We start from the raw sequence: 27,126 nt of genomic DNA, 5'->3' as shown, positions 1-27,126 counted from the left end.
ATTATACATGACCCAATATACCAGAAATCTTTGGACACAAGTCCAGGAATTTGCGGAGACATTGCCTCAACAACAACAGGAAACTGTCCTCCATCCTAAAAAAAGGAATGAAAGCAGGCAAACATGAAGTCAGAGCTGCCTACGATTCTTTTGAAACAGCATCCAGAGTCTCGGCAGCGGGCATCAGTGCTAGACACTGGGCCTGGCTTAAGGCCTCAGACCTATGGCTGGAAATGCAGGACAAACTGGCAGATCTACCCTGTACCGGAGATAGCCTGTTCGGGGATAAGATCCAGGATGCAGTGGCCCACTTAAAAGGACCATCATGAGACCCTGCGCCAGTTGTCAACTGTCTCCGCAGATGTTCCCTCCATAACCCGTAGGGTCATGCGTAGAGAACCCAAGAAACAATTCTTCAGGCCACGCAGATATTACCCTCCTGCATCCTGTGCACGACCGGCTCGGGCACCTCAGAGGGGACATGCGCACTAAGTGAGAACATCTAGACCACAGCCAGCTCCACAAGCTGGCCCTGCGTCTGGATTTTGACTCTCTTCCAGAGAGCAGCAGCTATATTGCAGTGGGATGCCACCTGTGCCACTTTGCAACAAATTGGCATCCAGTTACCAGGGACCAGTGGGTATTGTCCTTCGTAACCCACGGTTACCATATAAATTTTTCAAAAATACCTCTGGACTTCCCACCCAATCCATCCTGGAGTTGGGACAACCACACAGGAAAACTCGAGTCAGAACTCTCAACCCTTCTGTCAGTCAAAGCTGTGGAACCGGTTCCACCGAATCAGCAGGGAAAAGGGTTCTACTCCAGGTATTTCCTAATTCCGAAAAAGACCGGTGGCCTCCGGCCTATTCTGGACCTCTGTGCCTTGAATACATTTCTTCGCAAGGAACGGTTCAGGATGGTATCCCTGGGCACCATGCTTCCTCTACTTCTCTGGACCTTCAAGGCGAATACGCCCATATTGCGATCTCCCCTCCTCATCGCAAATATCTGCGATCCCTGGTGGGTCACAGTCACTATCAATACAAGGTACTACCATTCGGCTTAGCCTCTGCGCCTTGAGACTTTACGAAGTGCCTGGCAGTCATGGCTGCGCAGTTACACAGCAGAGGTGTATACGTTTTTCTATACCTGGACGACTGGCTCATAAAAAGCCAGTCAAAACAAGGAGCCCCTGACTCTCTCGATCTCACCATAAGTCTTCTAAACTCATTGGGATTTCTAATCAATTACCCCAAATCCCAGTTGACACCGTCTCATTTATTTATTTATTTATTGGTTTTTATATACCGTCATTCAACATAGATATCACAACGGTTGACAAAACAGTGCATCAGTCAGAATACATTCATAAATTAAGTAATTAATAAAGAGGTAAAACAAAATATTAAAAATTTCACTTTAGAATGAAAAATACACTAATTTTAAAATGGAAGTACACTTGTTATTTGTAATAACACATTACATTTAAAATTATTAGAGCATAAATATCAGATAAAAGGCAGGATTTAAAAATAAGGATTGTAGGAACATCTAGGGCGTATTTAAAAGTAGAGAGAGTAGTATGTTAGGCATCTTGATAAGCTGTTGACAAGAGCCAGGTCTTCAAGTCCTTTTTAAAAGTTTTGAGATTCATTTGTAATCTAAGATCAGAGGGGAGTGCGTTCCATAGTTTGGGGCTTGCGAGTGATATTGCGCGCTCATTTTCTCCTTTATTGGAGCAGACCTAGACATGACACTGTTCAGAGCATTACATAAGAAAATGCCATACTGGGTCAGACCAAGGGTCCATAAAGCCCAGCATCCTGTTTCCAACAGTGGCCAATCCAGGCCATAAGAACCTGACAAGTACCCAAAAACTAAGTCTATTCCATGTAACCATTGCTAATGGCAGTGGCTATTCTCTAAGTGAACTTAATAGCAGGTAATGGACTTCTCCTCCAAGAACTTATCCAATCCTTTTTTAAACACAGCTATACTAACTGCACGAACCACATTCTCTGGCAACAAATTCCAGAGTTTATTGTGCGTTGAGTAAAAAGAACTTTCTCCGATTAGTTTTAAATGTGCCCCATGCTAACTTCATGGAGTGCCCCCTAGTCTTTCTACTATCCGAAAGAGTAAATAACCGATTCACATCTACCCGTTCTAGACCTCTCATGATTTTAAACACCTCTATCATATCCCCCCTCAGTCGTCTCTTCTCCAAGCTGAAAAGTCCTAACCTCTTTAGTCTTTCCTCATAGGGGAGTTGTTCCATTCCCCTTATCATTTTGGTAGCCCTTCTCTGTACCTTCTCCATCGCAATTATATCTATTTTGAGATGCGGCGACCAGAATTGTACACAGTATTCAAGGTGCGGTCTCACCATGGAGCGATACAGAGGCATTATGACATTTTCCGTTTTATTCATCATTCCTTTTCTAATAATTCCCAACATTCTGTTTGCTTTTTTGACTGCCGCAGCACACTGCACTGACGATTTCAATGTGTTATCCACTATGACACCTAGATCTCTTTCTTGGGTTGTAGCACCTAATATGGAACCCAACATTGTGTAATTATAGCATGGGTTATTTTTCCCTATATGCATCACCTTGCACTTATCCACATTAAATTTCATCTGCCATTTGGATGCCCAATTTTCCAGTCTCACAAGGTCTTCCTGCAATTTATCATAATCTGCTTGTGATTTAACTACTCTGAACAATTTTGTGTCATCTGCAAATTTGATTATCTCACTCGTCGTATTTCTTTCCAGATCATTTATAAATATATTGAACAGTAAGGGTCCCAATACAGATCCCTGATGCACTCCACTGTCCACTCCCTTCCACTGAGAAAATTGCCCATTTAATCCTACTCTCTGTTTCCTGTCTTTTAGCCAGTTTGCAATCCACGAAAGGACATCGCCACCTATCCCATGACTTTTTACTTTTCCTAGAAGCCTCTCATGAGGAACTTTGTTAAACGCCTTCTGAAAATCCAAGTATACTATATCTACCGGTTCACCTTTATCCACATGTTTATTAACTCCCAAGAACTGTGCGATTACGCTGTCCAACCTTGCCAGTTTTATCCGCCGTCGGAAAAGAGCCTCAGCTGGCCAGCTACTCAGGTTGCTCAGTCACATGGCATCAACAGTCCATGTCATCCCTATGGCACGCCTTGCCATGAAAGTGACCCAATGGACTCTAAAATCCCATTGGTGACAAGCTACTCAACAGCTGTCATCCCTGGTACACATAACCAGCCAGCTTAGTCTGTCCCTTGCCTGGTGGACACACAAAGCCAACTTACAAGTGGGTCTACCTTTCCAGCAATCGGCTTCTCAGGTGACCTTAACTGCGGACGCCTCCAACCTAGGTTGGGGAGCCCACATCCAAGGCCTTCAAACTCAAGGGACTTGGACAACAGCCAAAGTGACCCATCAAATCAACTTTCTGGAGCTTCAAGAGATGTGGTGTACGCCCTTTATGCATTTCAGGACTGCCTCTCCAACAAAGTTGTCCTGATTCAAACAAACGACCAAGTTGTAATGTGGCACCTGAACAAACAGGGGGGCACAGGCTCTTATATGCTTTGCCAGGAGGCAGCGCAGATTTGGGCTTGGGCCCTGTCGCATTCCATTCTTCTGCGAGCCACTTATCTACCGGGCACTGGCAGACCGCCTCAGCCGACGTTTCCAGCCCCACAAATGGTCTCTGGATCCCTTGGTTGCGAGCAGACTCTTCCACCGGTAGAGTCATCCAACTATCGACCTCTTTGCGTCCAGCTAGAACCACAAAGTGGAATGCTTCTGCTCTCTGCACAGGGATTGGCTAGCACCAGCCAGGGATGCCTTCGCCCATCCCTGGAACAAAGGGCCTGCTTTATGCGGCGTATCCTCTGATTCCGCTAATAAGCAAGACTCTCATGAAGCTATAACAGGACTGGGGCTTAATGATTCTCATAGTCCTGAATTGGCCATGCCAAATTTGGTTTCCCATACTTCTCGACATTTCTGTCCAGGACCCCATTCTCCTGGGCAACGTCAGCCAACCTCATAACACAGAATCACGGCAAGTTATGCCACCCGAACCTCCAGGCCCTCTCTCTGATGGCCTGGATGTTGAAAGGTTGATACTACAACCACTCAATCTTTCTAGTGACGTATCTCAAGTCCTAGTAGCTACGGAAGCTTTCCATGCGAAAATCCTACCGTTCTAAATGGAAGAGATTTACCTTGTGCGCACAGAAGGGCTTGGATCCCTTTTCTTGCCCCACATCGAGTCTGTTAGATTATCTCTGACACCTCTCGGAATCTGGTCTCCAGACTTCATCTATCCGAGTGCACCTTAGTGCCATCTCTGCTTACCATCAAGGAATAGGGGATGCCCCGATAACGGCTCAATCCCTGGTAAGTTGCTTCATGAGAGGCTTATTTACAGCTTAAGCCTCCTCTACGGCCACTGGTCGTGGCATGGGACCTCAGTGTCGTACTTGCACGGCTCATGCACACTCCTTTTGAGCCCTTGCACTCCTGAGAACTCAGATACCTTACATGGAAAGTTCTTTTCCTAGTAGCCATCATGTCTGCTCGCAGGGTAAGTGAGTTACAGGCCCTTGTGACCTTCTCACCCTACACAAGGTTCCTCCATGACTGGGTGGTTCTCCGCACTCACCCTAAATTCCTTCCTAAGGTGGTAACTGATTTCCATTTAAATCAGTCCATAGTCTTGCCCACTTTCTTTCCAAGACCTCACGTTCACCCAGGAAGTCCACCCAACTCTTTGTATCTTTTGATAAGAACAAACTTGGGAATGCGGTGGGCAAACAAGCACTGTCAAACTGGTTGGCAGACTGCATCGCATTCTGTCACCAGCAAGCAGGCCTTCCATTACAGGGACGAGTGAAGGCACACTCAGTCAGAGCAGTGGCAACGTCAGTAGCACACTACCGTTCAGTACCGATTGCTGACATCTGCAGGGCTGTGACATGGAGCTCTCTCCACACCTTTGCAGCTCACTACTGCCTGGACAAGGCTGGGCGACAGGATTCCGTCTTTGGCCAGTCTGTCCTAAGAAATTTGTTTCCAGTGTAGGAACCCAACTAATCCTACCTCGACCCGCTGTGAATTTCAGGCTGCCTCGTCCTTGCCAGCAGCACCCCAGTTGTGCCTGTTGCACATGTTTGGTGCTGCTTGGTCTCATACGTATGACTCAGCCTATAGCTTGCTATTCACACATATGTGAGGACTACCATCCTGCTTGTCCTAGGAGAAAGCAGAGTTGCTTACCTGTAACAGGAGTTCTCACAGGACAGCAGGATGTTAGTCCTCAGGAAACCCACCCGCCACCCCGCGGAGTTGGGTTCACTTACGTTTTATTATTTTATTTTTCGCTTGTACTTTTGCTACAAACGAGACTGAAGGGGGACCCCTGGTGGCTGCAGGGTTAGTGCCATGCTGGGCATGCTCAGTGTGCTAGTCAAAGTTCTAGAAACTTTGACAAAAGTGTTTTGTGAAAGGGCTCCATCTGATGATGTCACCCATATGTAAGGACTAACATCCTGCTCTCCTGGGAGAACACCTGTTACAGGTAAGCAACTGTGCTTTGCGTTGCCACAGGAACATTTCAAATAACTGTTCCAGGCAGCAACACTGTCAGTCTGTGGCATCTGGCACATCTGAGGAGGATTTTTGTGCTAATATTTCCACAGGTCATTGGTGAATGGCCCAGAGATGGGTTCAATCTCCTTATCCACTCAGGCCAGAGTTCATGCAATGCTCTATGAACGGAAACTCCTGTCTCTGGAGGTGCGAAAGCGCAGACGGCGTCTTGGCAGACTGAAGTTAGCATTGGTGAGAAGAACAGGTAAATGTGCTGATGTATGTAGGGAGGTAATACTGAGACACACAGATGGAAAAGATATGCACGCACAAGCAGGGAGGCAGCACCAAGATTCACTTGGGAAAGATGTTACCAAGCTGCACAATGTACAGGTAGATGTGCTGAGGCATGCATTCAGGGAGGTGATACTGAGTCGCAGTGGTATTAATATAGAGTCAGCCTCCATGCTGGCAGCACAATTAGCATCAGTGTTCCAAATTTGCTTGTACTTTCTGGTACAGGAGAACAGCACAGACGGGAGCTCATGTTGCTACCAAAGGCAGATATATCAGTGCATTGAGTTTGCATCCAGTGGTACTGGGGCATGGGATTGTGGGTGCTTGCATTGCTTCTAATGGCACTGGGACATGGGGTGGTGATGCTGGGATTACTTAAATTGATACTGGGGCAGAGAGTTAAGGGCACGGACATTGCTTCTCCTGGTAAAGTATTGCGACTTGAAGCCATTACTGTGGTAGCTGGTAATTGCATATCATCACAAACGAGATGCTCTGCATTGCCATACAGGAAATCTGGATGTGACTTTTTGGTCAGTGAGAGTTGGGGATTAGGCAGGGGAGGGGAGGCCCAGGCATTGCACAAGAGCAACTGCTAGTGGCTAGACTCAGGATGCACTAGTGTCTGATGCTGCAATGTCTATCTGAAAAGGGGGGAGAGAGTTAAAGATAGGAAAGTTGGTTGAAGCCTTAAATCACCTTAACCCCAGTGTGGGAAGTTCAGCTTGAGCTGGAAGCCCAAAAGAGAATGAGGAAACTGCAGGGCTAACAATCTCTGCCCCCAAAAAGTCTCCATGTAGTTATGCTTTAAATGTTGGATTTTCTTTTATTATTAATTTCACTTCATCTTACAGACTCCTCCAGAGCAGCGGCAGCTCAACTGGGAAGCGGGTCTGAGCGGGAGGAGGAGGAGGAGGAGCCAGAAGAAGTAGTAGAGAATGAAGAAGAGGAGGCTCATTGCACTACTGCCCTTGGACTAGCACGAGTCAGAGCTGCAAAAGATATGAGGTGCCACCAGGATGATGTCTTCCTGAACCAAAGAGCAGGCTCCGAACTGAATGATAAATGTGACACAAAGGCGGTCAAACTAAAAAAACCTCAGCTGAACATACTGAAGTTCTTGCAGGAAGATGGCAATTTAAGGTCAGAATCTGAAAGAGCGAAAAAGCTACATACATTCATGAGGCATCTAACAAAAACGTAATACCATTGGTCCTGACATTGGAGGGTTATAAAGCTCGGTACCTGCTGTCTTGACATCAGAAGGTTATAAAGTTCATTCCTGAACATACCCAGATCAGTCCAGAGAAGTGAGTTTTGCCTCCCTACCAGCAGATGGAGACAGAGAAACAAAACTTTGAGGCACTGCTACATAACGGAGAGTGCCACCTGCAGTCCCCTCAGTATTTCTCTGACTCCAGCAGATGGCAGAGGTGCAACCCTGGAATCTGAGATTAAGAAAGAGAAAGAAAAAAATTGAAGTAGGAGAATTTTGGAGGAAGCTCCCTGAGGAGTTAGGCTCCTTGGTGGACCATCCCTCAGTTTGAGCTGGACGTCCGGGGGGGAAACCCTGCCTTGTGCTTGCTCGCATCGTGCCAGGGGCCCTGAAAGCCAGGGGACTGGTTCCCTCAGGACCTCCGAGGCCTCTGTCTGGATTTCCCACCCTTCGGGGGTGACATTGGTGTCGGCGGCCAAGGGGTCTGGAGGGCCACAGGCAGGAATTCTTTTTAACTAGGGAACCCAGAGATTCCCCTCCCCCGTTTTCTCATGTGGTTCAGGGGTACTCTGATGAGGGGGTGACTCCGATAATCTGGAGCAGGGGATGGATGGTCTTGAGGGAATTTTGCCAAACTTTATTCTGTTGATGCAACAAAGCCTTCCTGGCAAGGAAGGGGGTTAAGGGGAAGTGGGCGAGAGTCAGGCCTCCTCTATCCTTGCTGAAGAAGCCTAAGAGGGCCGCAGATGGGTCAGGGGACCTACTGCATCATCTGGGACTGCATCAGGCGGAGTTGAAGGTGGACCCCAGGGATGGAGGGGACTCCATGAATAATCCACAGATGCTGACGTGACTGTGGCACCAGGTGTGGACCCAGATGTAGCTAAGGATGACCTGGAGCTGGATGAATGATCAGATCGGGGATGATCCTTGAGTTGTCCATTTATTTAAGAAGGTGGAACTAAGCCCTCTTATTCCCCAGGTCTTGGAGGAATTGGGGGTTAAAATGACTCGTCAGATAGTGAGGAGGTGAGTCCATTCCTGTATGGGCTGAGGGGCCTCCCGAGTGCCTTTCCCTTACCTAAGAAGATCAGGAAGTTGGGAATCTATATCCCCTTATGGAGGAGACTTTGTGGATACTGCGGTGTTAGCGGTCACTTAAAAGATGACCATCCCAGTGGCGGGGACTGAAGGATGTGCAGGACCGCAAGTTGGAGATTCACCTAAAGAGGATGCTTGAGGTCCTGCACTGAGTCTTTGGGCCGCTGTTTGTGTGAGCTTGATGCAGAGGGCGTGTCTGTGTGAGGTGCAGAAAGCACAGGATCCAACTTCGACAGGAGATGGTGCCCTGCAGTCAGTTCGTTTAGAGGCTGGAGTGACTTATGTAGCCGATGCATTCTATGATTTGGTTCACTCATCAGCCAGGAGTATGGTATTGGCGGTTGCGGCCTGCAGGCTTTTGTGGGTGTGATTGGTCAGCAGACATGCGGTCGAAGGCTCGGCTGTGTAAACTCCCTTTCAAAGGGAAGCTTCTCTTTGGGGAGGATTTGGATCAGCTGATGAAGATGGGGGAATCGGTGGAACAGGCTGCCTGAGGATAAGCGCACTAGTAAGAAGGTGTTCCCGCCTTGAACCCGGTTCAGGGATTTGAGATTTTGGTCTGGTAGGACCACCTCCAACGCATCTGCGAAGCCGACGGCAACCACCTGCATTCCTTTCATAGAGGCTGTAGAGGTTCCAGGGATGGTGCCAGTCAAGGGGCCGGGGGTGGAAAGTCAACACAAGGAAGCCAGGGTGTCCCACTCCTGCATAGAAGCTGTAGGGGGCAGCTTGTACAGCTTTTACATGGAGTGGACCTGAATTACGTCGGACTGTTGGGTGCTAGAAGTCATAAGAGATGGCTACACTCATATTTTTGTGCCTGGTTAGGGAGACCTTTCTCGAGTCTCACATGGTTTCTCACAGCAAGCAGGAGGCTGTGTGGTGGATGCTGCAAAGGTTGCTGGCTCTACGTGTCATAGTGCCATGCCACAGGAGGTACAAGAGCAGGGCAGGTACTCCATTTGCTTTGTGGTTCCCAAGAAGGAGGGTGGAGGATACCTTTCGTCACATTTTCGATCTGCAGAAGGTGAACAGGGCCCTTAAGGTGCCATGTTTTCATATGGGGACACTGCGCATGGTTGTAGTCTAATGAGCTTAGTTTTACTTAACTGCTTATTTTATGTTTTATTGTAAACCGATGTGATATATATTTTGAACGTAGTTATATAAAAACAAATAAATAAAATAAATAAAGGAGAGTTCCTGGCGTCAATTGAATTGAATTGACAGAGGCGTATCTTCATATTCCGATTTGGATGGACCATCAGAAGTTTCTTCATTTATTTATTTATTTATTTATTTACTTAAAAGGTTTTTATATACTGCGTATACACACACAAAGTGGATCTAAGCGGTTTACAAATTAAAAGAAATATACATAATAGACAAGATAAAAGGAATAGCACAAATTAAAAAGCATCAGATACAAAGAGAAATTGCAGTCTCTGAAAAAGTAAAGATGGGAAATACAATTTAAGTAATGGTTTAGCATTGCGGACTAGAAAGGCTTGTGAGATTAAGTACGTTTTTACAGCTTTTTTGAAATTGTGTTTTGTGGTGAGTTGGTGGATATGATTGGGTAGAGAATTCCAAAGTTTAGGTCCTGCTACTGAAAAGGCACGATTACGAGTTAAGTTCAGTCTGGCAGTTTTTACTGTGGGGATTTGGAGAAAATTTTTGTCAGTAGATGATGGGGGGGTTGGTAAATTCAGAAGGTGGAACATAACCATATAGATGAAGTACTGTTTAACAAGATATGAATTAGCATTAGGATTTTATATTGGATTCGCTGACAAATGGGTAACCAGTGTAGTTGCATGAGAATAGGAGTTATGTGATTCCTGCGGGGGAGGGGGGGTTGTCTGTAAGGAGTGTGGCTGCACAATTTTGGATCAATTGGAGTGATTGTATTGCATACCATAGTTGGGGAGGCCTATGTATAAGGATTTGCAATAATTGAGACTTGTCAAGATAAGGGACTGAAGCACATATCGAAAATCGGAAGGGAAGAGAATTGGTTTAAGGTTCTTGAGTAAGTGAATTTTAAAAAAGATGATTTTGTGATGGATGCAATATTTATGGACATTGATAATTTAGAATCAATAAGAACACCCAGGTTGCAAGCATAGCTGTGTATGGGTATATGGCATTTGTCAAAGATAAGTTCAATGGGAGGGGCGTAAGTAGAGTTTAGGATGGTGAATAAGTGTATGATTTCAATTTTTTCTGCATTGAGGGTGAGAAGGTTATGTATTAACCAAGTATTTATTGTTTTCAGGTAGATTGGGCTAGTGAGAAGGTGTGTTTCCATGATGTATCATGTGGAAGGATAAATTGTATGTCATCTGCATAGATTTTATAATTTATATTGAGACTTGATAGAAGTTGGCATAGTGGAAGAAGGTATATATTAAACAAGATAGCAGAAAGTGTGGATCCTTGTGGTACTCCAGAATCAGTATAATGCAAATCAAAGCAGTATTGTTTGAGATTAATTTGTTGCGGACGATGATGCGAGAAAGATCTGAACCAGTCGAGAACTTTACCAGTAATACCGATATTTTGTAGATTGGTACAGAGAATGTTGTGGTTTAGGGTATCGAAAGCAGCAGAGATGTCAAGGAGAATAAGGATGTAATCTATGTTGGAGTCGAAACCTCGAGTTATGGAGTCGCAGGATGAGAGATGGAGGGTTTCAGTGCTGTGACCTTTCCTGAAGCCATGTTGGTTTGGATGCAAGATGTTGTTGTCTTCAATGTATTCGTTTAATTGGTGTAGGACGACTGATTCAATTAATTTAGCTGGGGTAGTGAGAACATAAGAAAATGCCATACTGGGTCAGACCAAGGGTCCATCAAGCCCAGCATCCTGTTTCCAACAGTGGCCAATCCAGGCCATAAGAACCTGGCAAGTACCCAAAAACTAAGTCTATTCCATGTAACCATTGCTAATGGCAGTGGCTATTCTCTAAGTGAACTTAATAGCAGGTAATGGACTTCTCCTCCAAGAACTTATCCAATCCTTTTTTAAACACAGCTATACTAACTGCACGAACCACATTCTCTGGCAACAAATTCCAGAGTTTAATTGTGCGTTGAGTAAAAAAGAACTTTCTCCGATCAGTTTTAAATGTGCCCCATGCTAACTTCATGGAGTGTCCCCTAGTCTTTCTACTATCCGAAAGAGTAAATAACTGATTCACATCTACCCGTTCTAGACCTCTCATGATTTTAAACACCTCTATCATATCCCCCCTCAGTCGTCTCTTCTCCAAGCTGAAAAGTCCTAACCTCTTTAGTCTTTCCTCATAGGGGAGTTGTTCCATTCCCCTTATCATTTTGGTAGCCCTTCTCTGTACCTTCTCCATCGCAATTATATCTTTTTTGAGATGCGGCGACCAGAATTGTACACAGTATTCAAGGTGCGGTCTCACCATGGAGCGATACAGAGGCATTATGACATTTTCCGTTTTCTTCATCATTCCTTTTCTAATAATTCCCAACATTCTGTTTGCTTTTTTGACTGCCGCAGCACACTGAACCGACGATTTCAATGTGTTATCCACTATGACACCTAGATCTCTTTCTTGGGTTGTAGCACCTAATATGGAACCCAACATCGTGTAATTATAGCATGGGTTATTTTTACCTATATGCATCACCTTGCACTTATCCACATTAAATTTCATCTGCCATTTGGATGCCCAATTTTCCAGTCTCACAAGGTCTTCCTGCAATTTATCACAATCTGCTTGTGATTTAACTACTCTGCACAATTTTGTGTCATCTGCAAATTTGATTATCTCACTAGTCGTATTTCTTTCCAGATCATTTATAAATATATTGAACAGTAAGGGTCCCAATACAGATCCCTGAGGCACTCCACTGTCCACTCCCTTCCACTGAGAAAATTGCCCATTTAATCCTACTCTCTGTTTCCTGTCTTTTAGCCAGTTTGCAATCCACGAAAGGACATTGCCACCTATCCCATGACTTTTTACTTTTCCTAGAAGCCTCTCATGAGGAACTTTGTCAAACGCCTTCTGAAAATCCAAGTATACTATATCTACCGGTTCACCTTTATCCACATGTTTATTAACTCCTTCAAAAAAGTGAAGCAGATTTGTGAGGCAAGACTTGCCCTGGGTAAAGCCATGCTGACTTTGTTCCATTAAACCATGTCTTTCTATATGTTCTGTGATTTTGATGTTTAGAACACTTTCCACTATTTTTCCTGGCACTGAAGTCAGGCTAACCGGTCTGTAGTTTCCCGGATCGCCCCTGGAGCCCTTTTTAAATATTGGGGTTACATTTGCTATCCTCCAGTCTTCAGGTACAATGGATGATTTTAATGATAAGTTACAAATTTTTACTAATAGGTCTGAAATTTCATTTTTTAGTTCCTTCAGAACTCTGGGGTGTATACCATCCGGTCCAGGTGATTTACTACTCTTCAGTTTGTCAATCAGGCCTACCACATCTTCTAGGTTCACCGTGATTTGATTCAGTCCATCTGAATCATTACCCATGAAAACCTTCTCCATTACGGGTACCTCCCCAACATCTTCTTCAGTAAACACCGAAGCAAAGAAATCATTTAATCTTTCCGCGATGGCCTTATCTTCTCTAAGTGCCCCTTTAACCCCTCGATCATCTAACGGTCCAACTGACTCCCTCATAGGCTTTCTGCTTCGGATATATTTAAAAAAGTTTTTACTGTGAGTTTTTGCCTCTACAGCCAACTTCTTTTCAAATTCTCTCTTAGCCTGTCTTATCAATGTCTTACATTTAACTTGCCAATGTTTATGCTTTATCCTATTTTCTTCTGTTGGATCCTTCTTCCAATTTTTGAATGAAGATCTTTTGGCTAAAATAGCTTCTTTCACCTCCCCTTTTAACCATGCCGGTAATCGTTTTGCCTTCTTTCCACCTTTCTTAATGTGTGGAATACATCTGGACTGTGCTTCTAGAATGGTATTTTTTAACAATGACCACGCCTCTTGGACATTTTTTACTTTTGTAGCTGCTCCTTTCAGTTTTTTTCTAACAATTTTTCTCATTTTATCAAAGTTTCCCTTTTGAAAGTTTAGCACGAGAGCCTTGGATTTGCACACTGTTCCTTTTCCAGTCATTAAATCAAATTTGATCATATTATGATCACTATTGCCAAGTGGCCCCACCACCGTTACCTCTCTCACCAAGTCCGGTGCTCCACTGAGAATTAGATCTAAAATTGCTCCCTCTCTCGTCTGTTCCTGAACCAATTGCTCCATAAAGCTATCATTTATTCCATCCAGGAACGTTATCTCTCTAGCGTGACCCGATGATACATTTACCCAGTCTATATTGGGGTAATTGAAGTCTCCCATTATTACTGCACTACCAATTTGGTTAGCTTCCCTAATTTCTCTTAGCATTTCACTGTCCATCTCACCATCTTGACCAGGTGGACGGTAGTATACCCCTATCACTGTAGTCTTCCCTGATACACAAGGGATTTCTACCCATAAAGATTCAATTTTGTATTTAGTCTCATGCAGGATGTTTATCCTGTTGGACTCTATGCCATCCCGGACATAAAGCGCCACACCTCCTCCCGACTGCTCCTCTCTGTCATTGCGATATAATTTGTACCCCGGTATAGCACTGTCCCATTGGTTATCCTCTTTCCACCATGTCTCTGAGATGCCAATTAAGTCTATGTCATCATTTACTGCTATACATTCTAATTCTCCCATCTTACTTCTTAGACTTCTGGCATTAGCATACAAACATTTCAAAGTTTGTTTTTTGATTGTATTTTTATTCTGCTTTTTAATTGATAGGGATAAGTTAGAATTTTTTAGCTCAGGTGAGTTTTTAGTTACAGGCACTTGGACTACTTTTCTAATTATTGGAACCTCACTGTCGGGATGCCCTAATTCTAATGCATCATTAGTATCCTTTAAAGATACATCTCTCCGAACCATGCGCTGCTGAGCGACTGTCGGCTTTCCCCTTTGTTCTAGTTTAAAAGCTGCTCTATCTCCTTTTTAAAGGTTAGCGCCAGCAGTCTGGTTCCACCCTGGTTAAGGTGGAGCCCATCCCTTCGGAAGAGACTCCCCCTTCCCCAAAAGGTTCCCCAGTTCCTAACAAAACTGAATCCCTCTTCCTTGCACCATCGTCTCATCCACGCATTGAGACTCCGGAGCTCTGCCTGCCTCTGGTGACCTGCGCGTGGAACAGGGAGCATTTCAGAGAATGCTACCCTGGAGGTTCTGGATTTAATCTTTCTACCTAAGAGCCTAAATTTGGCTTCCAGAACCTCCCTCCCACATTTTCCTATGTCGTTGGTGCCCACGTGTACCACGACAGCCGGCTCCTCCCCAGCACTGTCTAAAATCCTATCTAGGTGTCGCGTGAGGTCCGCCACCTTCGCACCAGGTAGGCATGTTACCAGGCGATCCTCACGCCCACCCGCCAGCCAGCTATCTACATTCCTAATAATCGAATGCGATTGGGCGATAGTTACTTAAGAGAGTAACATCAGTTGTTTTTTTCCTTAGGCATGGGCAGAATTGAGGTTCTTTTAAGTGAGGCTGGGAAAATTCCAGTTACTAGTGATGAGTTGATTAAGTGAGTTAGTGAGGGAGCTAATGATTCACAGATGTCACATAGCAGTATGCCAGGACAGGGGTTAAACGGACTATTTGAGATTTTTTTTCGAAAGAATTTGAATAGTTGTGTCTATAGAAATGGTGGAAAATTCAGACTAGGAGTAAGATGGGGAAGCTTGGGTGCTACTTGGAATAGGCAGATTAAATTTTGATGAAAGATTTAAAATTTTATCTTTAAGGTGGTTTGCAATATTGCAGAAAGAATTTGAGAGATGGTCCAGTTGGTTATTTTTGGTTGTTATCAAGGATTTTACAATGTTAAATAAGGCAAACAAAACAACAGCAAGACTGTATGCCGTGGAAAGAAGTCTTATTAATATTATTAAATAAAACGCCCGACTACGGCTGAGTTTCGCCTAATCAGCTGCATCAGAGGCTCAATTGTCTTTGTTTTGTATTTATATTTAACAATTTTTATTACATTTTCCACATAATAACAAGAACAAAAGAGTTAGCCAGACACAGGTACACTTCAGTGTCCGACAACTGGCAGAACATTTATAGTGCAAGTACATGTCAGAGAACAAGTTATGACATCAACCCTCCCTTCCCCCCACCCAAATCAAACAAAACCTAACAGTCATACTGTGATGTGGAAGCGGAATTCTCAGCGACCCAGCAGCCAAGAGTCGGAGACGCCATAGATCAGTTATTTAGAATCAGGCTATTGTTTTGTATTTAATGCTACACAGATGTTCTTATGTATATCACTGTCAAAATTGGCTGAAAGAAACAAATAGTGCCAAATATTTGTATATATGGACAACTTAGATCCTATAAATAGTTATTTTATCTTGATGTGTATGAAACATCAGAGAAGACAAATGTTGCTGCTTGAAATTCATCTTGCTGCTGTTTTGTTTGCCTTGGCTACATTGGACCGTCTTCTGTTTTGTTTTATTGGACAATGTTAAATAATACACTACTGTTACCATCAGCAGCAGAGATTTTTTTTTTTCATAGAATGATTTCTTACTAAATTTAATTTGTTTTTTATAGTAGTTGAGACGTGTAATAAGCATTTTTTCGTTTAGGAATTGGATTGTTGCGCCATTGTTGCTCAAGGCGGCATAATTTGGTCTTTACATAGAATATTTCTATGGTATACCATGGTGCATGGTCACGTGAGCGTATTGAACAAAGTTTTTTGGGTGCAAAAGTATCGTAGGATTTATATACTATGTTAGACCAGTTTATGAATTCACTATCAATATCTGTTTGAGAGTCAAGGTTAGTTGATAATGTAAGTTGTTCTGAAAGGTGATTGCCAAATAAGTCTAGATCGATTGGTTTTCTTTTATAGATTAGTTTTTTATCAGAGTGAAGATATGTGGATTTTGGTATATGGGATCCTGTTAATCTACCTTATAAATGGCCTGTGACCGACGGCCCGCAAATGCGCAGTAGAGCGCAGCTCTACTGCGCATGTGCGGGCAAGGACGTCGATCAGGAAAAAAAAAATGGCGGTGGGGCCGCAGGAGCGGGAGGAGAAGCAGCGGCGCCGCGCGCGCGCGGTGCTGCTGCTTCTCCTCCCCAGATCTGCCGGCAGATCTCGGGGGGGGGGGGGGAGGGTGTCACTCCCGCGCCCCCCGAGATCTGCCGGCAGGAGCGGGAGGAGAAGTAGCGGCACCGCGCGCGCGCGGTGCCGCTACTTCTCCTCCCCAGATCTGCCGGCAGATCTCGCGGGGGTCACTGCCGCGCGGCGGGAGTGACACCCCCCCCGAGATCTGCCGGCAGGAGCGGGAGGAGTCAATGGAGCCGGGTGAGGGTTGCGGGAAGTCGCGCTTACGGCGCCGGGAGGAAATGGAGGTGGGTGAAGGGAGGGACTGAGTGAGTGGGAGGGAGAGGGGGGACTGAGTGGGAGGGAGTGAGGGAGAGGGGGGACTGAGTGAGGAGAGGGAGGGTGGAGAGGAGTGGGTGGGGGAGGGGGGTGGTGAAGAGTGAGGGGAGAGAGAATGAGGGGGAGGTGAGAGACAGAGGGATGTAGCCCGTTTTAACGGGCTTTACGGCTTGTTTAATGATAAAGTGATCTGACCATGGAACTGGAAAAACAGAGCAGTTAAGGAGATGAAAGACGTGTTATAGAGAACAAGATCGAGTGTATGTCCTAATTTAAGTGTCTGTTGATCTATTAATTGAGTCCATCCTAGACCAGAAAATGCTTCTGAAAAGTGTGTTACCAATGGTGGACATGGATCTGTGTTATAATGTAAACTGAAGTCACCCGTTACAATTGTTTTGGACAGGTCAGCTGATAGAGTAGCTTATGTTTCGAGCAAACTAGATGGATCATGGAGGATAGATCCAGGGGGACAATAGACTGTACAGATGTTGAAGGCAGATGTAGTAATAAGCAACAATTCAAAGGGGCTTTGGTTTAATATTTTTTTACAGGGACGGAGAGACGATTTGATGATAGCCAGTAGACCTCCTCCATGTAAATTTGGGCAAGGTTCAGAGAAGCAGGTGTAGTTGTTAGGGCAGATAGAGTTTAGTATAATGTTATCATAATCATGCATGTTTAATAGTGCTGGGTCAGCATTTTCAGTTTTGGGCCCTTCCTTTCGGACAGTCGACCATGCCACAAACCTTCACCAAGATGGTGGTGGTGGTAGCTGCAGCCCTACGCAAGTAAGAAGTTCTGGTTCAGCCATACCTGGACTATCGGCTCATTCGAGCAAAGTCAGAGGAGGAGTGCGAGAGGTAGCTTCAGCGGGTGATAAGCACCTTGCAGTCACTAAGCTGGGTCATAAATATGTCAGAGCCATCTGGGTCCGACGCAATCCTTGGAGTATCTGGGGGCTGTATTCGATACTAGGAAGGGCAGGATATTCTTGTTGGAAGACCAAGTGAGGAGGTTGCAGGCACAGGTGTGACACGTCTGCTTCGTCTTATGTTGCCCATGGTTTGGGATTACTTTCAAGTGCTCGGTTCCATGGCATCCACATTAGATTTGATTCCATGGGTGTTTGCACACATATGACCTCTGCAGCGTGCTCTGTTGTCCAGGGTCAATATCATCTTCCGTTGCCCCTGCTGCGAGAATCCAGGACTGATCTCTATTGGTGGCTGTCTCAGCGCAGTCTGATGAAGGGGATGGCCCTGAAACCCTCGGCTTGGGTGGTGGTCACCACAGATGCAGGTTTGCGTGTTTTCGGACAATGCAACAATGGTGGCGTACATCAACCGTCAAGGCGGGACGAATAGTTGGGCGGTAGTTTTGGAGGCACAGCGTTTGTTCGTGTGGCCTTGATTGTCACAGAGGCGGAAAACATACAGGCAGATTTCCTCAGCAGGCAGCAACTTGACCCGGGGAGAATAGGATTTGTCCCATGAGGCTTGGAACTGCATTTGTTCTTGGTGGGGTGTTCCCCAGCTGGGCCTCATGGCGACACAGTTCAATGCAAAAACAGAGGTTTCTTAGTCGCAGAAGAGTGGTCGGTTCGATGGGCATGGATGCTCTAGTGTGCCCTTGGCCGTGGGGGATCCTGCTGTACGTGTTTCTTCCTTGGCATCTGGTTGGTCGAATTCTGAAGCGAATACAGGCGCATCCTGGTTTAGTGGTGTTGGTAGCGCCCGAGTGACTGTGGTGTCCATGGTTTGCAGATCTGGTGCATCTGGCGGTGGTCGGATCCCTTCGACTGGCTCCTCTACCAAAGTTGCTGCATCAGGAACCCATATTTTTGGATCGAGAGGATCACTTTTGTCTCGCGGCTTGTCTTTTGAGAGGTGGCAGCTGTTCCTGGAAGGTTATTCGGAGCAGGTTATCTCCACGTTTCTCCAGGCTCGTCGACCTGCCACTTTGGCGTATATTTGGGTCTGGAGGGCATTTGACTCTTGGCGACTTCAGAGACAGGTGCATTCCCTGTCAGTGGAGGTTCCTTTCATCTTGGAATTTGTGCAACAGGGCTTGTCTAAGGGTCTCGCCTATAGTACCATTCACATTCAGGTGTTAGCTTTGGGCTCTCTTAAGGGCAAATGGTGAGGCAGGTTCTTGGCCTCGCGTCTGGATGTGGTTCGATTCTTAAAAGGGGTCAAGCATTTGTGACTTACGGTCCAGAAGTTATGCCCAATTTGGAGCCATAATTTGGTCTTGCGAGTTTTGTGTGGGGCTCTGTTTGAAACTTTTAGGAGAGCGACACTGAAGGTTTTGACTCTGAAGGCAGTGTTCCTGGTGGCCTTCTGTTTGGCCAGAAAGCGTTCGGATTTACAGGCTGTCTTGCAAAAATCCCTTTCTGCGGATTTCCCATGACAGAGTTTCCTTGTGGGCAGTCCCCTCTTTTTGGTCTAAGGTAGTGTCCTCCTTTCATGTTAATCGGTAGACTTTCTGGCTTTTCTGGACTGGTCTAAGGATTCCCCTAGGGGCAGGGATCTGCATCTTTTGGCTGTGAGGAGAACTCTGTTGCATTCCCCCCCTCATTTCCTTCTTTTCCCATTCAGACTTTCTTGTATTCAGAGCACGAGTTTGTATATACCTTCCTCGTTTTTCGTTTCTATTTTCTTTTTCGTTATTTGAATTAAATTATTTTTTAGTTATTTCCTGTTACATCCTTCTCCATATGCTAGTTGCATATACTTTTGTTTCTCAAATTGTTCTATGTATCATTGTTTCGTTCCAATGTAAACCGGGGTGAAGGCATGTGCTAAACCTCGGTATATAAAAGCTTCAAATAAATAAATAAATAAATTATCTGGAGCTGTCGAATAGTTCCAGCTCTCTGATCACCTTTTTGTCCTGTATGGGGGCAGGAAGAAGGGAAAGAAGGCCTCTAAGGCTACCGTTTCCCGTTGGTTGAACGCAGCAATTTGCACAGCCTATATTTGTAAGGGCTGTCATGTTCCAGCGGGGCTGAAGGCACACTCCACAAGATCTCTAGCCATTTCCTGGGCAGAATGTCAGTTGCTGTCGCCTCAAGAGATTTGTAGGGCTGCGGTGTGGTCCTCGTTGCATACTTTCACAGACATTACTGCATGGACGAGAGGATGCAGCAAGTTGTGTCCATTGGTGAGAGTGTTCTGCGTGCGGGTCTTTCAGGTTCCCGCCCAGTCTAGGGGTGTTTTGGTACATCCCACTTGTCTGGGCTGATCTGTGCATGTTCAGGAAAGGAAAATTGGTTCTTACCTGCTAATTTTCATTCCTGTAATACCACAGATCAGTCCAGAGACCCATCCTGTCACTGCCGAAAGACTATGTTTTTTGTCAACTGGTAGTTCAAGTTGGTTTGCCTTTCAGGGTATTTGGGTAGTTGTTGATCATGGTTTGGGTATTTCAGATTTAGTTTTTGGGAGGGTTTTGGGCTCCAGTTCTTGGGGGTTTCCAATTCTATATTTTCCCTGTTAGCCTGTGAAAGGAGTTGGCTTGGATACAGGTCAATACTGAGGGAACTGCAGGTGGTGCACTCTGTTATGTAGCAGTGCTTCAAGGTTTTGTTCTTTGCCTCCATCTGTTGGTAGGGAGGCAAAACCCACTTGTCTGGACTGATCTGTGGTATTACAGGAACGAAAATTAGCAGGCAAGAACCAATTTTCTTGTTCCTGCTATCCTGACATTAGAGGGATATAAAGTTCAATGCCTGCTGTCCTGACATTAGAGGGTTATACAGCTCGGTACCTACTATCCTGACAGAGGGATATAAACCTTGGTACCAGCTGTTCTAACATTAGAGAGTTGTAAAGCTCGGTGCCTGCTGTCCTGACAGAGGTTTATAAAGCTCAGTATCTGCTATCCTGACAGAGGGATATAAAGCCCAATACCTGCTATCCTGACAGAGGGTTATAAAGCTCGGTACCTGCTGTCCTGACATAGAGGGTTATAATGTTTGGTGCCTGCTGTCCTGACAGAGGGTTATAAAGCTCGGTACCAGCTGTCCTGACATTAGAGGGTTAAAAAGCTCGGTGCCTGCTGTCCTGATATTGGAGGGTTAAAAGCTCGGTACCTGCTGTCCTGACAGAGAGTTATTAAGCTTGCTGTTCTCTATCAAGTCAAATGAGCAAAATGAGGACTATCCAATGTAACAATTGTGGAGCCTTTATCTTGAGGCAAATCATCTGGAAACTTAGGGCTTCTCCCATTTGTTCAGAACTCTTTTGCATGAAAAGAGAGATGGCTTACCTTAAAGCTGAATTAGCTGCAATAAGGAAAGTATCGGCAACCTCCAATCACCCACTTTACAGTATTCAGGCATCGTTTCCCCATTACCACAGAAAATTCAAAATTCCAGAAAAAAAAGTGGCTCACAGTACGCTCAGGTAGGATAAGACCTGTGACCTAAAGACACCCATAATTTTCAATTGTGCAGCCCACATATTCTCCCCGCCCCCCACTCACACACACTTACCCAGAGTGTACAGGAACCCATGAACAAATGGATTACAGTGGGCTCTGATACAATTAGACCTGTGATGCGGAGACACACACTCTCGAGTGACACAAGTATAAAATGCCTTCTCTGTATTAGAGAATGAAGAAGCTCTAGCGATGGAGATTGAATTGGTAATGAAATGAAAAAAGAAACTGAATGCACGCAAAAATTCCATAATACAACCAATAACCATAAGAAAAAGCTCATTATGCTGGATGACTCAGTCATCAGAGGCACTCATTTGGGAACTCTTTTTGAGGGGAACACTATACTTAAAAGCCTTCAGGATCATCAGCTAGTAGAAATGCTATTCAGATAGTCAGTGCAATCAAAGAAGAAAGTAAGGACTCTGAAGTTGATATTATCATCCATCTGGGAACCAATGACCTTGCTAGAAACAACATCCAAGTGGCACAGAGAGATTTCCAGACTCTGGCAGAGATTAGTCACATGGCAAAGACTATTGCCTTTACAGAAGTGTTACCTCTTCATGGAAAGGGGAAAGAGAGGCTAAGCCATATAGATAACTTCAATGAATGGCTCAAATCTTGGTGTAAGGAACAAAGTTTTGGATTTAGTGGGGGCTGGGGCCATGTATGTCAAAGATGGCTTACAGCTGTCTGTAAGCACAACCAAATAATCAGGGAAACAGTAGGATCTGAATATCAACTCACAAATAAGGCTGGTATATTCAAATATAATTGTTATTCAAATTCAGCTCTCATTAATTTCTCAAACTTCTTTTTCATTTTTATTATATATGATTTTTTGGTATTTTGATTATTAAATGTTTTAATTTTGAGAGGAAAGGACCTCAGCTCTGATTGAAGATATAATGAACTGAATTCAAACCCAGTAGTTGCAATCATGGGTCAAAAACCTCTCACTTTTATTTATATTTATTAAAAGTCCAAAACCTCTCTTTCTTCTTTGTGATTCTTCTTCATTACTAAAATATTCTCTCTCTTATTCATATCTTCTTTAAAAGTTATATTATATAATTTTTGATCAACAGCAGTGCGCCTATATCTCCTTTATTTTTTTGGTTAAAAATAGATTGTTATATATATTTTATTTAGATTTCTATACCGGCATTCGTGAAAATGTCACATCAAGCCGGTTTACAATAAACAATGGGGTGATAACCGTAACAGAGAACGAGATAATATGTACTAAACATACTATAGATGCAGTTACAATAAAACAAGGAGTTATACAACTAGGAGCAAGAAGAAGAAAAGATAGTAACTTTAACATAGTATATTAACCCGTAAAATGATAGACTTTCCAAAAAGGGAAGTGTGTGATTTACAATGAATTGATCAATTCAAATAAATGTAGTTTTTAACAATAAAGAAGAGATCAGAAATAATGAAAATTCTGGATGTTTATAATGCTTAGGGTAGGTTGCCAGGATGGTTGTAAAAAGAAAGTTGTTGCTTGGAGGTTGAATGTTGGAGAGAATTGGGTTTAATCTGAGTCTGGGAAGGCTTGTTTGAAAAGCCATGTTTTGAGTCTTTTTCTGAATGTCAATAAGCAGGGTTCCTGTCTTAGTTCCGTTTGTATGGAGTTCCAAAGAGTGGGTCCTGCTGTGGAGAAAGCCCTATCTCTGTAAGTTATGTGGAGGGAAGTTTTGGAAGGCGGTACCTGCAGAGACTCTTTGTAGTACTCTCTTATGGGTCTGGAGGATGTATGCTTTATGAAAGGGATTTGTAGGTTGAGAGGAGCGATTAGTTGGATAGTTTTGTAGATTATTGTGATTGACTTATAAAGAATTCTGAAATGGATTGGCAGCCAGTGTAAATCTTTAAGGATTGGGGAGATGTGCTCTCTTCTCCTTGTGTTTGTTAGAATTCTGGCTGCCGTATTTTGAACCATTTGTAGCAGTTTAGTATGTGCTGATGGGATACCTAATAATAAAGAATTGCAATAGTCTAACTTGGAGAAGATTATTGCTTGTAGGATAGTCCTGTAGTCATGGTTGTGGAACAGTGGTCTTATTCTTTTTAGAACATGCAGTTTATGAAAGCAGTCTTTAGTGGTTTGGTTTATGAAAGCTTTTAAGTTAAGCCTATTATCGATGATTGCGCCCAAATCTCTTACTTTTGTTGTTTGTAAATTAGCTGGAGGAATTGTGGGGGTGTGGCAGTTCTCAGAGGATATGAGAAGGAGTTCCGTTTTTGAAGAATTTAGGATTAAATTCATACTGGAGAGGAGGGAGTTGATTTCTTGCAGACAATATTCCCAAAGATCGAGGGTTTTTTTAATGGATTCTTTAATTGGTATCATTATCTGGACATCGTCGGCATAAAGGTAGTGTTTAAGGTTCAAGTTGATTAATAGCTGGCAGAGAGGGAGGAGGTAGATATTAAAGAGGGTAGGTGAGAGGGATGAACCTTGGGGTACTCCTTGAGAAGAAGGGTAGCGTTTAGATTCTTTGCTGTGTATTTTTACCTTGAAGCCTCTGTTTTTCAAGAATGAGTGGAACCAGGACAGTGCGGAGCCTGTTATGCCGATGTTCAATAATTGGTTTAGGAGCATGAAGTGGTTAACAGTATCAAAGGCGGCTGAGAGGTCCAAGAGAATCAAAAGGTAGGACTGGCCTTTGTCTAGGCCAGTGATGGCCAACCTTTTGAGCTCAGTGTGTCAAAATTCATAAAAAAACCGAGCATAACTCGGGTGGTGTGTCACTTCTAGAAAAATCCATAATTTTGTGATATTTGTAGCTCTAATCAACAAAGTTATAATTTTAATATATATACTGTATTTATTAATAAAGCAAAAACAAATAATTCTTTACCTTACCTGCTTAGTGACTTTTTTGTTGCTGAATTTCATTGGCTAAATCTTCAATTGAAGGTTGGTATTTCGTACACTTCAAGTCCAAGCAAGCGTTACAAACTTCATCTGTCAGTTGATTTTTTATTGGCTCCCATTCATGTTCACAACACTCCCTCCCCATCTCCCAGGCATGCACACATTTATTCTCACACACACAGACCCCCAGGCAGGCACCCATGCATTCACACACATACACCCCCAGGCAGAGTCCCATTCATTCACATTCACACACTAAAGGCAGACCCCCCCTCGCTTTCTTTTGCCAGCAACCTCGGAGCCTCTCTCGTTCCTCTGCTGCCACTGTCACTGCTGCCGCGTGGCTATTGCGGAGGTGCCGATTGCTGCTACTGACACTGAAGTCCATTCTGCTGTGCAGGCCCCGGGTGCTTCCACTTTCTCCATGCTGATCTCGTACATTGTGAGATCCGTAGAGAAAGTGCTATTCTTGCACATTCCCAAAGATTACATGTGCCAATCACTAAAAAGTAATTTATTTTTTTTTGCCTTTGCTGTCGGATCTTAGTTTTCTAATTGGTTGGTCACAGGCTTTTTATTCACCTTCCCTTTCTTATTTTTTTGCCAATTCCTTTTATATTGTCTTTTTTTCTGTTACTTTTTTCTCCATCTTCTTCCCTCAAACACACAGTCAGGTTCTCATTCTCACATGCATTTCTCTTTCTCACACACACAGGCTCTCACTGGCACATGCTCTCTCTCATACAATCATTCATACACACAGGCTCTCACTGGCACATGCTCTCTCTCATACAATCATTCATACACACAGGCTCTCACTGGCACATGCTCTCTCTCATACAATCATTCATACACACAGGCTCTCACTGGCACATGCTCTCTCTCATACAATCATTCATACACACAGGCTCTCACTGGAACATGCTCTCTCATACAATCATTCATATACACAGGCTCTCGCTGGCACATGCTCTCTCTCATACAATCATTCATACACACAGGCTCTCACTGGCACATGCTCTCTCTCATACAATCATTCATATACACAGGCTCTCACTGGCACATGCTCTCTCTCATACAATCATTCATATACACAGGCTCTCACTGGCACATGCTCTCTCTCATACAATCATTCATACACACAGGCTCTCACTGGCACATGCTCTCTCTCTCACACACACACAGAGGCTCTCACATGCTGTCTCTGCAAACATTCAGGTCCCTTTCTCTCAACTCACCTCATACACGCACACAATCTCTCAACTCATCTCATACATGCACTCTACGGGCCCTCAGCCTCTCTCTCACCTCTGGGCCTCCTCTTCCCTGTTCGCCGCAGGTTGGGCTCTGCAGCGGCCCTGATCTTCTCGGGCCGCGGCAGCCCTGCTACCGGGCCTCTTCCTCTTCTTGGGCCGCTGCGACTTGGGATTCGCAGCGACCCGCGGCTGCTCCTCCTCTTCTGCACGCGCTGATTATCTTCCTCCTTCCTGCCCACGCGGCTCCGGCAACATTTACTTCCGGGGCCGCACAGGCAGGAAGGAGGAGCATCAGCGGTTGTCTTGAGCCTCATCGCTGCGACGCATGAGCCTCCCTGCGCCCGGGGGCATTGGTGGAGGGTAGGGGGAAACTAAAAAAACACATTTAAAGGCTCGGCGCAGCTGAAAAAGAAAAGGCTCGGCGCAGCTGATAAAAAAAAAAAAATTCCTGATAGTCCTTGAAACGCTGCGCGTGTCAGCCAAAACGACTCGGCGTGTCACCTCTGACACGCGTGTCATAGGTTAGCCATCACTGGTCTAGGCCTAGGATGAGGTAATCTGTTAAGGAAATTAGAAGAGATTCTGTGCTTAACGATTTCCTGAATCCATATTGTGAAGGGTAGAGAATTTTGTGGTCTTCCAGGTAGTCTGATAATTGCAAGTTAACCAGTTTTTCCATGACTTTAGCAATGAATGGGAGGTTGGATATAGGGCGAAAGTTGGAGGGGTCGTCTGGGTCTAACTTTGGTTTTTTCAAGAGCGGTTTGATTGATGCCATTTTGAGGTCGTCAGGGTAGAGTCCTTGAGATAAAGAGCAGTTGATTATGTCTGCCAGAGCTTTGGATATAGTGTCCGGGATAAGGAGGAATAATTTGGAAGGGATTTGGTCTAATGGGTGTGTCGATGGTTTCATTTTTTTCAGTATTCTAAGGATCTCCGAAATTGTAGTGGGTTCAAATGAGTTGAGTGAGATGTTTTTGTTATGGAGTAGAAAGGTACTGTGAGGGGAAGAGGTATTGGGCGAATTCTTTGATAGAAGGTTGGTTATTTTGTTGTTGAAGAAGAGGGCAAGCTCCTCTGCTTTTTCTTGGGCTTTGTTAAATGGTATGTCCGGTATTTGGATTTGAGTTAAGTTGGAGACGTAGGCGAATAGGGCTTTAGCATCAAAGATCATATGATGGATCTTATGAGCATAGAAGTCTCTTTTGATTTTTAACAAGGAACTTTTGTAGTGGTGGAGAGCAAGTTTGTAGGCAGAGAGGGTGGACGCTGAAGGAGATTTGCGCCATTTGCTTTCGTTCCGCTGAGGGAAAGTTTTAGATTTTGTAGTTCTTCATTAAACCAAGGTTGTTTTTTTGGAAGGTTGTGTTTTAGTTTTTTAGTTGTCAGAGGACATAGTTTGTTAGCTGCCGTTTCTGTAATATTATTCCATGAATGAAGGGCTGAATTTGGAGAGGAAAGGTCCATGAGGGGTAGTTCTAAGACTAGGTGGTTGTGGAGGTCCTCGGAGGCACATGTTTTCCTGTAGGAGAATTGTTGTTGAGGGGCGAGGATGCTGTTTCTTTGTGCCAGTGTGATGGTGGTCGAGATTATAGAGTGGTCTGACCAGGGTACTGGTTCGCAGATCGGTTGAGTTGAATTAGAGATGCCTGAATTGGTGAAGATGAGGTCCAATGTATGACCTGCTCTATGGGTGGGTTTCTTGATAATCTGATTGAAACCCAAAGCAGCTAAGGCGGTAAGGAATGTTTTCCCATTAGTAGACAGAGAGGGATTGTTGACATGTAAATTGAAGTCACCGAGTATAATTG

General features: G+C 44.4%; 1 protein-coding gene across 1 annotated transcript in view; it reads left to right on the top strand.

The window, feature by feature from the left end:
* TTLL5 (tubulin tyrosine ligase like 5) overlaps window positions 1–27,126 on the top strand; it is a 798,469-nt gene that overhangs the window by 477,149 nt on the left and 294,194 nt on the right. The window contains 2 exon segments of the mRNA XM_029598396.1: window positions 5,722–5,876; window positions 6,763–7,051. Of these exon segments, the coding sequence (XP_029454256.1) occupies window positions 5,722–5,876; window positions 6,763–7,051 (444 nt within the window).

Source organism: Rhinatrema bivittatum, chromosome 4 (genome assembly GCF_901001135.1).
Source record: "Rhinatrema bivittatum chromosome 4, aRhiBiv1.1, whole genome shotgun sequence".
NCBI classification, from domain to species: domain Eukaryota; kingdom Metazoa; phylum Chordata; class Amphibia; order Gymnophiona; family Rhinatrematidae; genus Rhinatrema; species Rhinatrema bivittatum.
This window is presented reverse-complemented; position numbering and strand designations above follow the sequence as displayed.